This window comes from Hydractinia symbiolongicarpus, chromosome 2, assembly GCF_029227915.1.
Source record: "Hydractinia symbiolongicarpus strain clone_291-10 chromosome 2, HSymV2.1, whole genome shotgun sequence".
NCBI lineage: Eukaryota > Metazoa > Cnidaria > Hydrozoa > Anthoathecata > Hydractiniidae > Hydractinia > Hydractinia symbiolongicarpus.
In genome coordinates, this window is record NC_079876.1 from 30,812,772 (window position 1) to 30,828,268 (window position 15,497).

Sequence of the window (15,497 nt, forward strand, 5' to 3'; positions counted from 1 at the left end):
CTGACAATTTGAAAAAAAAAAAGAAGTAAAAAATGCTTCGTTGGGTCAGTTAAGATTACAATCTAAGATAAAATAATGTATTATGTTTTTACACAGAAATGTAAAAAAAAATATGAAAAAAATGTGATTGACTTGCTCTTTAAAGAATGTATTTTGCAATTGGTTGGCCAAAGTTCTTTAACAGCAAGATACAAACAGGTGTTGAAGACGTTTTGAAGATCATTAAATTCAATAGGTCAAGGTCACTGTTCGTCACCGTCTCTGACGCATGCATATATTTGTGGAAGACAAGAGTAAGCATACCTTATGCCATTTTATTTTTTTTGTGAGGGAGATTGTTTTTCTAACTGTTTGTAAATACTGCATTGGATCTTTCAGAAATTATTTAAGCTAATTGGCATTTTTTTTTACTTATCTAGCTCAATTTTAGTTTAAAATGTTTTTAGAAAAACAAACAATTTATATTTTATAAAAACAAAGAAACATTAAAAAAGTCAGTGATTTAAACATTTATTTAGCCACGCATAATACTTTCTATATGGCATCGAGATGAGAAATCAATTCACGAACAAGGGATAAACAAAGATGTATACTGGAATCCAGATTCTTCCATGTTGGCCATTGTTGTAAGCTTACTTATAATTGCTTTCTATCGTTGTTTAACTGTCCCAAAATATCATAAATGTTTGTTGTTGTTTTTTAGACTGAGGATGGGTTTGTTATTTTGCTTGATATATTTGAAGTAGAAAAAGAACATGTATACTATCTTGAACCAGTGAGGTAAGATTAAATGTTTGTTATTTCAATCTACTAATTGCCATTACACTGGTAGTCCAACCAAACATACTTTATCGAACCTTTAAAAGTTCAGTGTTATGTGATAAAACTAATTGTTGACTAATAGCAGGAGACTGTACTTTGATTTATCAGTAAATAACAATAATAAGGTCATTTTAAAAAAGCTGACGGTTAAGCTTACATTTATATAGAATTTTTGGTGGTCTTTAAAAAGCCTTAATCTCCTTATTCACAGTGTAACTACTTTTTACTGTCTGCAGTCTAATGGTGTAGTAGGTTGTAATCGAGTAAATATCAACATGCTAATCATTTTAATTAGATGTATATCTCTTGTCAAAAAAACTCATTCTAAAGTGCGATCCTATTTGGTTAAATTTTTATGTAAAAATGTTTTGAAGTATAAGGGTTAACTAGTGTATAGAACAAAAATTGCCTGCTACACTTTTTTTATATAAAGAATCCCCAAATAAATGGCCATATTAAACCTTAACTTCTTTTTATCTTGAACTTCTACTTTAGTCATATTGCAGTTTCAAAAAATACAAAATCATCTTAACGTCCTTATGATATTAACATTTTTTTCACAGTTCACGATATCCACCCGAGCAATTGAAACATAATGGTATCCTCAAAGTTAACCTTACGCATCGGTTAAATGTCACTCTAAAAGGGAAGATAACCTGGTAGCTAACTTGTTATTTATGTATTTAAAACTTTCTTAATCAAAAATTAAAATTGAATTTTTTTAAACTAGTCGTATACAATTATTCTGATTAAAATTGATGTTTTCAGCATTACACCACGCATTGATGAGTTATTTATAACAACGACAGAAGGTTGGATTTACCGTTTATCATGGGCAGGAGCAATTAATTCTGAACTATCATGTCACATTAGTGATCTGTTGTTTTGTGTTGACCTTGAAACACCAACGGGTAAATAATTTCAATGTAATAAAAATAATTTATTAAAATAGTAATGTTTAGAGTCTGGTATGTTGGGACATATTTTTATACGTTTAAATCATAGAAATTTTTCAAACGTTTTCAACAGTCTCTCTGTTATTGTTTAAACTGTTCAACTTTATGGGAAGCACATGTTTTACAACAAGGCGAAAATAATACGAAAACAAATTACAAGTCCTTTGAAGAAAGTAGGTCAATACAAACAAACAAAATGAAATATTTTGTTATGATTTTAATTTTTATTGTAGTTGGTTCACCACTTTCAAAAGAGGAGAATGTTTATATCACTAAAATAGAATGTAGTCCAGTCCTTGGTGGTTTTGCAATTATTCTTTCTGACGGACGTGGCGGCTTTCTATCTTCATCCACTGCAGACTCTAAACCACAGGTGTGTTTGCAAATCATAGAGACTTACAATGTTTCTTGATAAATATTGTTTTTATATAGCTTTTATTGTTTTCCAGGAAATTGTTGGTATTTTTGCAAAAGATTTGACAAATGCTGTTAGTTTGAGTGTCAATATTAAATATCAAATCATCGTCTATGGTCAAACAAAGTAAGTGTTGGTAGAAGTTTTAATGAATTTTTTTCATTCTCAATTCGCATGAATAGCTGGATTCAATAAAATATGATATGAAGAATTTGAATATAAAAGCTGTAACTCATGTTTATTTTGTTTAAACTTTCACAGTGGACAAGCTACAGCGTATACCTTTGATGATATCACTGGAGGATTGATTGTTTCACATAAATATGTGCTGCCTAAAAAAGATTATCCAGGTAGGAAACAATCCTATATAAGGAGATTTGTCTTGCTGTTTGACGTCAATATGTCTTGATTTTACCAGGTTCCAAAAATTTTTTAATGTTAAATTATACGTTATGATGATAGATTATAGTGTTTAGCTTGCATCAAAAAATAATAATTATGTGAGAAAACTACTTTTGCATAAAAAATAATTTTTTGAGGAAACTAACATAAACATAAAAGGATTATCTGTTCCTTCTCTTCGTAGACCAAGGTGCAAATTCTGGTTCTGTATTTATGGTTTCTTGGACTCCAGATGGTTGTGCACTGGCTACACTTTGGTCAAGTAGTGGTATAGCAATTTGGAGCATCTTTGGTGCACTCTTGATGTGTGTGAGAAGCTCCGATCATTGGTATATAAATTTTATCATGTTTCTTGTAGCAGCAGATCTTTCATAGTTCTATTACATGTAAAAAACGTGTTTTAACATTACATTAGAAGGTTTACATTTTGATTGTTGCTTGTACACTATTGATGATAAAATAATTTGATTAAATTTTATTATGAGGCTTAATCTATCACAAAAGTGTTATTATTATCTATAAAATTCAAAATCCTAATAATTTTCTTGTTGTATATACAGTGGAGATGTGTTCCGTCATGATGCAATACCAATTGCGTGTATGGTAGGTGATCTGTTTGTTTTGTGGATGTCACTAACTTAGTACAGTATATAACTAAGTCTGTATACAAAGGTGCTTCTCGACACACCTTGCATGTCAGAAACGTTTTTCAATAAATTATTGTCCAAATGTCTTATCAAAATTGTATTAAAATTTTTTCAACATTTCAGCTTTACTTAAAAGCTTTGATAGATGATGTTAAATAATTTTAACTCAGGGCTTTACCTTTTTTAGGATTGGGGCTTAGAAGGCTATGAGTTGCTACTTCTTCCAAAAAATGCTGAAAATCACGATGTATCACAAGGAGATATTTTACAGTTGAATTTTGTTAAAAGTGCTTTATCTGTAAACCCATGCATGGTATAGATTTGTTCATTGTTTGTTTTAACCAAAGTCTTGTTTATTAAAGCATACCTCACATTATGAGTGTAATGTAATTATATTGAAATAAATATAAAATAAACGTCTATTATTATTGAGTATTATTTTTCTCCATGTTTTTATTTTAGTCCAATCGACAGCAGTTATTTCTGCAAGGTGCGGACAGCGTCTATCTTAACACAGGGGATGTTATGCTCCAAACAACTCAAGGTGCAATGCTTGATGGTAATGGTAATGGAATGAATTCACCCAGCATGCATTTCAGTAATAAACATTGGCAGACCTTTCAATTGCCACCACATTACGTAACATCGAACTGGCCAATAAGAGTAAGAAGAAAATATTTATCTTTTTTTTTTGCTTTTGAAATAAGAAGAAATGTGTTTTTAACATTGATCCCTATACAGTATAGTTTTGGCCAGATAAAACAGGTTGTAGAGTTCTTTTAACTATCAATAGAATTTTAAAAAATTTTAATTTTTGTTACATTCATTACATTCCTATAACTACAAAGGGAGAGCAAGTCACTGCTTGACATTGATTTCTTGTATATTTAGTATGCAGCCATAAATGACTCATCAAAATATCTAGCAGTAGCTGGGATGCATGGTTATGCTCATTTCTCATTGGCCAGAAGAAAATGGAAACTATTTGGGAACGAAACACAGGTATGGCTAAATACATTGTATGCTTTATTATTTTTTATTTAAAGTGTTGAAGAAATTTGTTTTACTTTAGGAACGGAATGTTATTTGTCGTGGTGGTTTAACTTGGTGGCAAAATTTTCTTGTTGTTGGTTGTTATAGCATTCAAGACGAACTGGATGAGGTGATAGGGTCTTTTGTAGACAGAAGTAATTTGAAGATCCTAAAAACTAACAGTAGTTTATTAGATCAATGAAGATCAAAAAAGATTTGGTTTAACTTTTTGTAGGTTCGATTACACAGCCGTACATCAAATCTTGATGTGACACTGGCATGTCGTGTACAAACCTCGTCACCAATCTTCTTGATCAACACATTCAATGATATACTTCTTGTTTATTGCTCTGACTGTTCCGTCACGTTTTACAGAATGGCAATGGTAGATGAGAAAATTCATGGTACGAATGAAATCACTTTATATTTATTATGTTTGCAGTAGATTACTTGGATTATAATAATAGATTATTCGTTTTAGTAAACAAGTAATGTAAAGTCCATCAGATACCTTCTTTAAATAGCGCGTAAATCACTCAAAATGAGGTGCCAGAAAGTATAGGCCATATCTGTTTTAAAGAATTTATATTCAGTTTAAGAAGTTTATATAAAATAGGTGTATTCTGTTCAAAATGGTTGCGCCACAGTTTAGGACGCTCCACAGAGTAATTTTATTACTTTGCGCTAACAAGGGGGCAAAAATGCACGAAATATTGATGCACAAATTATGACATGCAAATATCTGAGCACTGGTGGACCTGTGGATTCTTCTGCTGGCTAATGACTAGTTGGTTTAAAATTTATACTCTTCCGTTATAACTGCAAAATATTTTCTCTTACTTATTCTTTCCACTTCGTAGGTTCAGGTGTATCTGTTACGAAGCTGTCAGAAACGACTTTGATAGATTATATCATTCATCCAATCACTGTCACTTCGCTGAGTTTAACAGGCCTGAAAAGTGAACAATGTAAGTGCTTTCAGACAACATTGTCTTTTGTATTACACATGCAATCTCTATCTGCCAACAACAGCAACAACAACAAACTACTCAGGATGTTGAGTTGACTAAAAGCAAAATTGACTGTTGATGGTTATTTATCAGTTATTACTCCTTTTTATATTGTAATTATATTATTATATATTATAGATTTGTCCACTTTAATGATAGTAATTCTAATATTCTTTAGCATCCACTGAGCATTCTAATGATACCAAAGAAGCGCATTCACTTATCGCAAATGTTGCAGGCAGAGTATTGATGCTGCAAAAGGATAAACCAGCTGAGGAAAGAACTTCAAAAAAAGTACTTTAATTTCACATAATATTATATAAAAAAAAAAATTTCTTTCTACCGTAAAAATAAAAATCATGGTTATATCGTTTCCTTTGTTTGTGATGGTTTGTAACCTAAACCTATATGGAAAAAGAGAATAAACTTTTTTATACAACCAGATTCATTCCAGCTTTACAGGCTTCATATTGGCAACAAATGTAAAGACATAACTTTGAAGTGTGATGTTCCCTGATATTTTTCAGATTCAGTTTCTCACACCAGTAGTGTTGGCTTCTTGGGTTGAAAGTATTTGGTATATGGTCAACCCGATGAGCTCGAAACAGCATCTAGCAGAATCGCTTTGGTTGGCCTGTGGAGCACAAGGGATGCAGGTATAATGTTACCGACTGTGGTAGAGGGTTCAAACCCCCAGCCGAGTCATGCCAGAAACTATAAATGTGTGAATCTTCCCTTTCTGCTTAGCAGTTCTCTCGTTGAGCAATTGCTGTGTTTGACAAAAATAATAGAAACGTGTATCAGTAATAAGCCCCTGCTTGCATCAACAATTAAAAATCAAAAACCTTTTTTTTTGTTTGGTTCGTTATGAATGGAACGTCTTTTTCTGACATTTTTATTTGTCAAAAACTTTTATCTTTTATTGTAGCTTTTGGAAAAAACAAAATAGTTTTCACGTTTAAGCCAAATTTTAATAAAAATGACAAAAAAATTTGGTGACACTACTTTACAGCCAAAATTACGTCTTTTTGTGTGCATTGAAATAAACGGGTAAAATCCTATTCACCTATTCATTTTGGGAAACAATAAATACTTCTGCTATTTGTAAACTTTAAAATATTTTGTATTTCTTCTTTTAGGCTTGGCTGCCTTTATTTCCAACAAGACGCCCTCTTGGTTTTCTTTCAAAGAGAATAATGTTACATTTTAATTTGCAGTTATATCCATTAGGTAATTTGTCGTGAGTATTCACTAAATGTGTGGTTGTGTGAAATCAGTTAATTTTGTTGTGAGTATTCACTTAATGAGATGTTGTGTGAAATCAGCTAATTTTGTCGTGAGTATTCACTAAATGTGTGGTTGTGTGAAATCAGTTAATTTTGTCGTGGGTATTCACTAAATGTGTGGTTGTGTGAAATCATTTAATTTTGTTGTGAGTATTCACTTAATGAGATGTTGTGTGAAATCAGCTAATTTTGTCGTGAGTATTCACTAAATGTGTGGTTGTGTGAAATCAGTTAATTTTGTCGTGGGTATTCACTAAATGTGTGGTTGTGTGAAATCAGTTAATTTTGTCGTGAGTATTCACTAAATGAGATGTTGTGTGAAATCAGTTAATTTTGTTGTGAGTATTCACTAAATGTGTGGTTGTGTGAAATCAGTTAATTTTGTCGTGGGTATTCACTAAATGTGTGGTTGTGTGAAATCAGTTAATTTTGTCGTGGGTATTCACTAAATGTGTGGTTGTGTGAAATCAGTTAATTTTGTCGTGAGTATTCACTAAATGAGATGTTGTGTAAAATGAGTTAATTTTGTCGTGGGTATTCACTAAATGTGTGGTTGTGTGAAATCAGTTAATTTTGTTGTGAGTATTCACTAAATGTGTGGTTGTGTGAAATCAGTTAATTTTGTTGTGAGTATTCACTAAATGTGTGGTTGTGTGAAATCAGTTAATTTTGTCGTGGGTATTCACTAAATGTGTGGTTGTGTGAAATCAGTTAATTTTGTCGTGAGTATTCACTAAATCAGATGTTGTGTGAAATCAGTTAATTTTGTCGTGAGTATTCACTAAATGAGATGTTGTGTGAAATCAGTTAATTTTGTTGTGAGTATTCACTAAATGTGTGGTTGTGTGAAATCAGTTAATTTTGTTGTGGGTATTCACTAAATGTGTGGTTGTGTGAAATCAGTTAGTTTTGTCGTGAGTATTCACTAAATAAGATGTTGTGTGAAATCAGTTAATTTTGTTGTGAGTATTCACTAAATGTGTGGTTGTGTGAAATCAGTTAATTTTGTTGTGAGTATTCACTAAATGTGTGGTTGTGTGAAATCAGTTAATTTTGTCGTGGGTATTCACTAAATGTGTGGTTGTGTGAAATCAGTTAATTTTGTCGTGAGTATTCACTAAATAAGATGTTGTGTGAAATCAGTTAATTTTGTTGTGAGTATTCACTAAATGTGTGGTTGTGTGAAATCAGTTAATTTTGTTGTGAGTATTCACTAAATGTGTGGTTGTGTGAAATCAGCTAATTTTGTCGTGAGTATTCACTAAATGTGTGGTTGTGTGAAATCAGTTAATTTTGTTGTGGGTATTCACTAAATGTGTGGTTGTGTGAAATCAGTTAATTTTGTTGTGAGTATTCACTAAATGTGTGGTTGTGTGAAATCAGTTAATTTTGTCGTGAGTATTCACTAAATGAGATGTTGTGTGAAATCAGTTAATTTTGTTGTGAGTATTCACTAAATGTGTGGTTGTGTGAAATCAGTTAATTTTGTCGTGGGTATTCACTAAATGTGTGGTTGTGTGAAATCAGTTAATTTTGTCGTGAGTATTCACTAAATGAGATGTTGTGTGAAATCAGTTAATTTTGTTGTGAGTATTCACTAAATGTGTGGTTGTGTGAAATCAGTTAATTTTGTCGTGGGTATTCACTAAATGTGTGGTTGTGTGAAATCAGTTAATTTTGTCGTGAGTATTCACTAAATGAGATGTTGTGTGAAATCAGTTAATTTTGTTGTGAGTATTCACTAAATGTGTGGTTGTGTGAAATCAGTTAATTTTGTCGTGAGTATTCACTAAATGTGTGGTTGTGTGAAATTATTTACAATGTAAAGATGTGATAAGGAAAAAAAATCCAGGAAAGTATAGTCGGAACATATTCTTCTTTTACATAAGCTTGCGTGTTGGATTTCTCACTCAACCGCACTTGACGTGGGGAGTCAATAACAAATAAGTTACTAGGGACTTGCACAAAATTTATTTTGCGCCTTTGTTGGACAGCACAACTTTTTGTTATTTTGTTCTATCTGTTCTGCAAACTAGTACCTGCACAATTTCTCTCGTTGATGTGTTTTTGCTCTCCTTAGCTGTGTTATTTGAAGATGCAGTCATCATTGGAATTGGAAACGAAGATATAGACGATTGTTTAACACCGTCACCTCTTTTTGGTGCTTCAATGCCTTTCCCTTACTTTACGTTAGAAAGAACAGTAAGTTTGACCACTCCTTTTTCTGTCTTATATCGTGATCACGCTAGACTAATCAAGTGTTTTTTCTGTTTAGACACAAGTTTATTTACCACAAATTTTGAAGCAACTTTTAAGAAGAAAGTAAGTGTTTTTGCCTTGTTTTAAAAAACTTTTAAAACATTTGTAATTCGGAAACTTCAGGTTGTATTGATCCTGCTGTCATGGATCCGTCTAAAAGAGATTCGAAAACCTTTTAGGTTTTTAGCTTTTTATAAGTGTGTCGCAACTTAATTAGTAGGTACGTTTTTTTGTTCTATTTTTTGCATTTTTATTTCAGCCTTGGTGTGCATGCTTTGGACATAGCTAGAAGTTGCACCAATCTTCCATATTTCACTCATGTACTTGAACTCATGCTACACGAAGTGTTGGAGAAAGAGGCCACTGCTTCTAACCCTATACCAGGTAAGAGCTTGGTTGGTTATTTTTTTGATTCATTGATTGATTCATTGATTGTCCTATGCCACTATATTTGTCTGTATAAAGAGAATCAATCAGAACCATCCATTTTCGTCCCGAAACAGGACTGTCTTTGAAGTATCAAATTTAAAAGTCAAAGATTTAAAAATAACACTATTGAGAATATGTTTGCTGCTGTCACTTCTTTATACTGTTGCTAACGTATTTGCACCATAGATCCCTTGTTGCCACGCATTGTTGCATTCATTCAAGAATTTCCACAGTTTCTTGAAACAGTTTGCCATTGCGCAAGAAAGACTGAAGTTGCCCTTTGGAACCATTTATTTTCAGTTGTTGGAAATCCAATTGACTTGTTCAAAGTAAGTTTCTTATCTCGAATTCGTCATTTTTTTTATTTTTTTTTAATATTTATTTTGACTGTATATAAATATCCATTAGATGATATAAATCCTATGTTGTGTTAGATTTTTTAGTATTGTTTTGCAACGAAACAAAGATAGGCCTATTTTTATCTTTTAACTCACCATCATTGTTGTTTTTGCCAACCTTAAAGTAATCCACTGCTGCATTTTTATCCAGATTATAAAACTGTAACATTTTGTTTTTTTAGAGTTGTCATTCAACGGGAAAACTTGAGACGGCAGCCTCGTATCTTCTAGTGATTCAAAATTTGGAAACTCCAGCAACTAGTAGACAGGTAGCATGTTTTTATTAAAAGGTTATAAAAAACAGTTATCAGGGTGTCTTCCAGCATCAGACCAGGTGACCTTAGAGAATTTGTCTATCCGTTATTCTCTTCATGAAGCCTTGATATATAAATATCTCTAAAATTTTGCTTATAGCCTCTTCATATGTTTTACATACATTTACGTTGTCAAGAAAACAAGGTTCATGGCATAAAAAAAATTCTATCTTTTTATCTAGCATGCAACGTTGCTATTAGAAACAGCGTTGGAACAGCATAAATGGCAGCTGGCAAAAGACCTTGTTCGGTTCCTACGAGCAATCGGTAAGCGTTGTAGTTGATTTATTTATTGAAAATATTTGGTTGTATTCGCCTTAGTTCAAAAAGGGGTCTAAAATAATTCGTTAATATTAAAACAGACAATTAACTACAAAACGAGTTCTTCGGTTGAGCGAGCAAATTTTTCGTTGTCCTATTGAACATTGAGAAACAAACAGATATAATAAAATTTGTAAGAACTTCTTTGCTCATCACTAGCATACTGCCTGGCCGTGACCGAGATTCGATCCGCGGTCCCCAGAACTGGGAACCGCAGACGAATTCTCTGTTGAGAATGAATAATACGGTGCCATGTGCCATGATAAAGATTCACGTAGAGATAAAATCATATTTGTAAGAACTCTACTATTCGTACGGATTATTCAATGTGATAGCGTCGTTTATTTTATTCATTCAGGACAAGGCGACAACGAATCTCCACCGCGAACGCCCTTATACTTCGGTCACAAAACATCTTTTCATCAAAACATGTCCACGAGTTTAAACTTATCATCTGTTAATCTTGATGATTCAATGTCAGCTCCAGTGAGGCTACCAGTACAAAGACAATCATCGAGATCAAGTATACCACCTGCTAATTCTCATTCAAGAACATCCAGGTATGTCCAATGCGCATGCGCCAATTTCAAACGCGAAGGAAAATTTTGTTTAAGATAAAATATCGTACGATTATTTTTATTACTTATTTTTAGCCTATTTATAACTTCAAAAAACCTGCATTTGATATTTCGCCTGGGTAAAAGAGTAGAATAAAATATATTGAGCTTGAACTTGACAATCCTACTAATACAGTTATATTATAAATTAGAGATGGTAACACCTAAAAAATAAAAAATAGACGGAACACGGAACACCAGGTCTGATTGTTGTGAATGTGATGGCATCATAAAATGAGTGCGAAGTTATTGTTTAAAAAATATGAAGTTAAAAACTTGAGAACTTGAAACTTGAAATTCCCTTGACGCTCACCCCAAACAAGTAACACCCCGAATAAGTTTCAAGATGCTTGTGTGTATGTTTCAGCATCAACACAAAAGAGAGAGGTAGCTCAGTGAAAGAAAAACAACGACCAGTCAATTTGAAGTTGGGAAAACGTGAAAGTAACGAGAAATTCTCATCTCCATCTAAGTATGTAAACATCTGTTGCTTTGCATGATCTTTAGCCTCTACGTCATCGACTATGACGTCACTGTTCTATATTTAGACCGGTTACAGTGGAGTCTTGTGAGCACTTCTACACAGAGATGATACTAAGTCGCCATGCAAGAAAGTTATTATGCAGTTATTCTATAAAAGATTTAGGCTTATTTACAAGTCACTTAGAATTTGATATTGTACCTTGGTTAACCAAAGAAAGGTGAGGACGTTCTTTAAGTGAATTCGCCCGTACCTGCTTGCAGCTACTTCTTTCGCTCATGGGAATTTGCTCGTCACAACAGAGTGAATAAAAATATGTCGAATTCGCTATTTCGTGTATTGGTAGCACGGCTTTTTCTCGTGCACGCACACAAACGGGTATGGGCGTTATTTGAACCAAAAACTTTATTTTTAGTGCGCTACAAATACTACCGCCCTTTAGAACCTGTGCGAAAAGGACCGGCTTTAACAAGTGGGGCCCTCGTGAAAGAGGATCGCATATCACGTGTGATTGCTAACCTCTTGTACCTTTAGCTAAAAAAATTGTGTTAATTTTCTCTTGCGTCGATGCAGAAAGCAAAATTGCCTATTGTTTTGTAGATTCTAAAATCATTTCTCAACGTATCCTTTATTTCGTTGATAGGTTTCGTGCAGTCAATATCGATAGTTTTATAGATTCATTGTCGTCTTTACATGAACAGTTTGATTGGCCTTATCCAACTTTGGAATCTGTGAATGAACACGCTCTGTACTTGCGAAGTCAAAGTCTGCTAGGTAAGTTCCTGTCCCCTTAAAGCAGTGCTCTAATGAGTACACTCGCAAAATAAGCACCATGCAGACAACTGTGCCCAATATTTTGTAGTTTTATTGATAACAGACGCATAATGTTATCAATTTTTTGTAGAAACGATATGACATCGTAAGTTAATAATTAATCCATGATATTTGGTCTCAAACATCTTGAAACAAAATTTAGAAAAACTCTACCACATAACATCATTTCTCACCTTGAATTTCCTGTAAATATGTGTAGTATTTTGTATGTGTTTAGCTCAAAAAGACAACAACCGATTAAGCATACCACATGGTATTGCTACCCCTACGAGTCCATTGGGAAGTGACCTCAGTTACCCAAACACAACAGGTGACTACATAGAAGCTCACTTGCATACTGAAAGAGGTTTGTATGTTTTTGTGTTTGAAGGAAAACTTCCTTTTTCTGCCTGCTTTAGCCGGCTGTAGTTGTTTAATTTGTGAGCCGCTTTTGTGCTGCTTTATACTGCTTTGTGTTGCTTTTTACTGATTTGTACTACTTTGCACTGCTTTGTACTACTCTGCACTGCTTTGTGTTGCTTTTTACTGCTTTGTACTATTTGTACTGCTTTGTACTACTTTGTGTTGCTTTATACTGTTTTGTGTTGCTTTATACTGCTTTGTGTTACCTTCTACTGCTTTGCGTTGCTTTATACTGCTTTGTGTTACTTTGTACTACTTTGTACTGCTTTATACTAGTTTTTACTACTTTGTACTACTGTGTACTACTTTGTATTGCTTTGCATACCGCATTATTCAGTTCTGGTATGTTTTTTAAACGTTTTTTGTTTTTTACTTGATACTAATTTTATATTATTTTTTTTGGATGAAGATATTTTAAAAAAATACGGTTGGGCGTCATAAAAGTTTAAAAGTATTGTTGATGTGCTGGCATCTGTTTAATGCGTATAATGACGCATGTGTAGATTGAGTAACTTTGATATACCTATGTAAACATGACTAAACTTCATCGCGGTTTGAAATCTCATCTCATGTGAAGGCCTCTATAAAAGTAACACAGCTTTCCCGTGTGTACACGACAAATGTTTTCGCTTTTGTTTAGATGACGTCAGTGTTGCTACTGGCACCGAACAAATATCGGACACATGTTCCTTTATGACGTTGGATGAAGTCGGTAATGAAGCCATAGAAACGCCGTTTCAAAATTTAAACGAGATGAAAAAAGCCTTACTTCAATCAAAAAAAGCTGGACCGCCAAAATCGCAAGCCAAACTTAAGTAATGTTTACAATGTTTAGTCTCGCTGCACCGGACAATTAACTCGTGAAAACTGCTACATTTTACTGTTTTTTAATAATGATCATAGTATTTCTTCTTTGTATATCTCCACAGGTACATGTTGAAGTTATTTATGGAAGCGCGATGTTTGGACTGGGTTATCGTGATAGCGTTAATGTTGTTTGATTTGCCTCGATTTAACGAAGTCGTTGAAAAAGTTGCATCTTTCAAAGATCTCACGAAATCGAGGCTGGATAACTTACTTGTTTTGCTACACGAACTGTATGAATGGCTTGAACAGAAGTGGTTAGTTTTTTGTTCTTAAACCTGACAATTCGCCCCGTCTGTGAGTTGTCAGGTTGAAATTTCTTAAGCAAAGGAACCGTGAACGATGTTTTCATGTTTTTTGGAACAATCATATAAAACAATTCTCTGCCTTACAGGATATTGCACTTTACGGTCAGCTCACTTCCGTCTTTATGTTTGTCCTCTTAAAAAGAGGTTCCAAAAATTACCCAAACCTTTTCAGGTAGGGTTTACTTGTTGTATTCGGGGTGTCAGCAAGACGGGCCTCACTAAACGTTCATTGTCCCATCAAAACTGCCCTCGATAAGGACGTTGTGTTTTAATCGTTCATCTAAACGTTATATGGCAGAGTGGTTTGTTTCTACTTGTGGCTTGTATTTGGTTTACGGGAAATTTAAAAATAACGATAAACATTTTTTTGGTTGGCATCAATATTCATGTTTTAGTTTTGTTAACTTGGCACAGAATGTGGTAAAGGTTTTAATCTACTGCGCATATCGAATTGTATTTTTTTGCGCATGCGCGTGACAATTAAAATATGTAATGATTTGTCTCTAATCTTTAGCCCCGCCTACCAACCCATTTTAAATACCATCATAGCAAATTGCGAAACGTTGTATAACTCTACAGCAGCCGAAACAATACAATCTTCAAATACTCCAGACGACGAAATTGTTAGTTCGCCACGTAAGCCGTCACAAGAGAGCGAACTGACCTCAGATTCGGAAAAGATAACATCTGAGGGTGAAGAAGAAGAGAAAAATATCAACGAGGAAGAAGAAAGTAGTGAATGTAACATCATGTGAAACTTTTTACAATCGTACATTATTTTTCTAATTTTTTTAAGCAATAAATTGTATAATATGTAGAAATAAATTAATGACGTCAGAGTCCATGTTCCAATTCTTCAGGTCTAAGATGGGGCACGCCCGACAACTGTGATCGCCGCGGTCGTCCCTAAAGCAGCACAATGTCCAATAATAATAAAAATGCGCGGACAAATTAAAAATGGTTCTGATTCGAGCAAATTCATTGTTCAAAATCATGAAATTACGTCATTGAACATTGCAGCACTTACAGTGGCAATTAAAAAAAAAAGTCGAAAGGATTTTGACTTCGTGCGTGCTAAAAGGACTTTACTGTGTCAGAGCGAAATCATTTTACATATCTAAACCTCGATACAATTGCTTACATCTTGGCATAGTAGGAGGATTACTCAAAACCGAATAAACTTTTCCTTGAAATATTTACCTTCCTAACACACCCAATCCCTTTTTGTTCGTGTAAAAGAAACAATTACAGGGTCCGTGGTTCGGCCCACAACCCCGACTTAATCCATGCCATGAAAGAAAACTGGGTAGGCAATTCAGGTGCAGAACACCCAATGTATGTATGTAGAACACAGGACCCACATGATAAGTCTTCCAACACTGAAGTGGCTATCCTGGATAAATATTCGGAATAACAATAGCTTGGCTTGTCGAACTACCCTCTGCCTTCAAAATGTTTATTTTCAGTAATTTATCTAAATTAGTAAATGAATTCGGTTTGATTTTTTGAGGCGCACAAGAATTAAGCACGGCGTACGATTGAGTGTTAACCTTGTCACCAGGATCCTTTTTTCTTTCTGACACATTGGGGCGGTACCAGGTTGCAAATAAGGAATGCCTTTTTCAGGTTTCTTATAAAAAAAAGTACATTATTTTAACGTAAATCATTGCGACGTATGTATCCTGTGGTATGTGGTTTTA

The 15,497-nt window shown here is 33.7% G+C and overlaps 1 protein-coding gene and 1 non-coding gene across 2 annotated transcripts in view; one reads left to right on the forward strand and one right to left on the reverse strand.

The window, feature by feature from the left end:
• LOC130630617 (guanine nucleotide exchange factor subunit RIC1-like) overlaps positions 1–14,636 on the forward strand; it is a 68,836-nt gene extending 54,200 nt beyond the window's left edge. Inside the window, exons 2-34 of the mRNA XM_057444180.1 lie at positions 95–293; positions 519–626; positions 704–780; positions 1,386–1,481; positions 1,591–1,733; positions 2,012–2,151; positions 2,228–2,319; positions 2,455–2,543; positions 2,780–2,924; positions 3,156–3,198; positions 3,430–3,555; positions 3,705–3,905; positions 4,134–4,244; positions 4,315–4,404; positions 4,510–4,678; positions 5,135–5,242; positions 5,463–5,578; positions 5,812–5,940; positions 6,424–6,514; positions 8,651–8,772; positions 8,846–8,892; positions 9,089–9,213; positions 9,445–9,587; positions 9,839–9,925; positions 10,153–10,237; positions 10,650–10,851; positions 11,276–11,380; positions 11,457–11,609; positions 12,033–12,163; positions 12,441–12,569; positions 13,266–13,440; positions 13,555–13,746; positions 14,312–14,636. Coding sequence (XP_057300163.1) covers positions 147–293; positions 519–626; positions 704–780; positions 1,386–1,481; positions 1,591–1,733; positions 2,012–2,151; positions 2,228–2,319; positions 2,455–2,543; positions 2,780–2,924; positions 3,156–3,198; positions 3,430–3,555; positions 3,705–3,905; positions 4,134–4,244; positions 4,315–4,404; positions 4,510–4,678; positions 5,135–5,242; positions 5,463–5,578; positions 5,812–5,940; positions 6,424–6,514; positions 8,651–8,772; positions 8,846–8,892; positions 9,089–9,213; positions 9,445–9,587; positions 9,839–9,925; positions 10,153–10,237; positions 10,650–10,851; positions 11,276–11,380; positions 11,457–11,609; positions 12,033–12,163; positions 12,441–12,569; positions 13,266–13,440; positions 13,555–13,746; positions 14,312–14,552 — 4,158 coding nt within the window. The 5' untranslated portion in view covers positions 95–146 and the 3' untranslated portion in view covers positions 14,553–14,636. The remainder of the gene's footprint in view (positions 1–94; positions 294–518; positions 627–703; positions 781–1,385; positions 1,482–1,590; positions 1,734–2,011; positions 2,152–2,227; positions 2,320–2,454; positions 2,544–2,779; positions 2,925–3,155; positions 3,199–3,429; positions 3,556–3,704; positions 3,906–4,133; positions 4,245–4,314; positions 4,405–4,509; positions 4,679–5,134; positions 5,243–5,462; positions 5,579–5,811; positions 5,941–6,423; positions 6,515–8,650; positions 8,773–8,845; positions 8,893–9,088; positions 9,214–9,444; positions 9,588–9,838; positions 9,926–10,152; positions 10,238–10,649; positions 10,852–11,275; positions 11,381–11,456; positions 11,610–12,032; positions 12,164–12,440; positions 12,570–13,265; positions 13,441–13,554; positions 13,747–14,311) is intronic.
• LOC130630751 (U4atac minor spliceosomal RNA) lies at positions 13,941–14,060 on the reverse strand. The gene has a single exon (XR_008982120.1). It is a non-coding gene; the product is annotated as a U4atac minor spliceosomal RNA (small nuclear RNA).
• Positions 14,637–15,497: the final 861 nt, after the last annotated feature.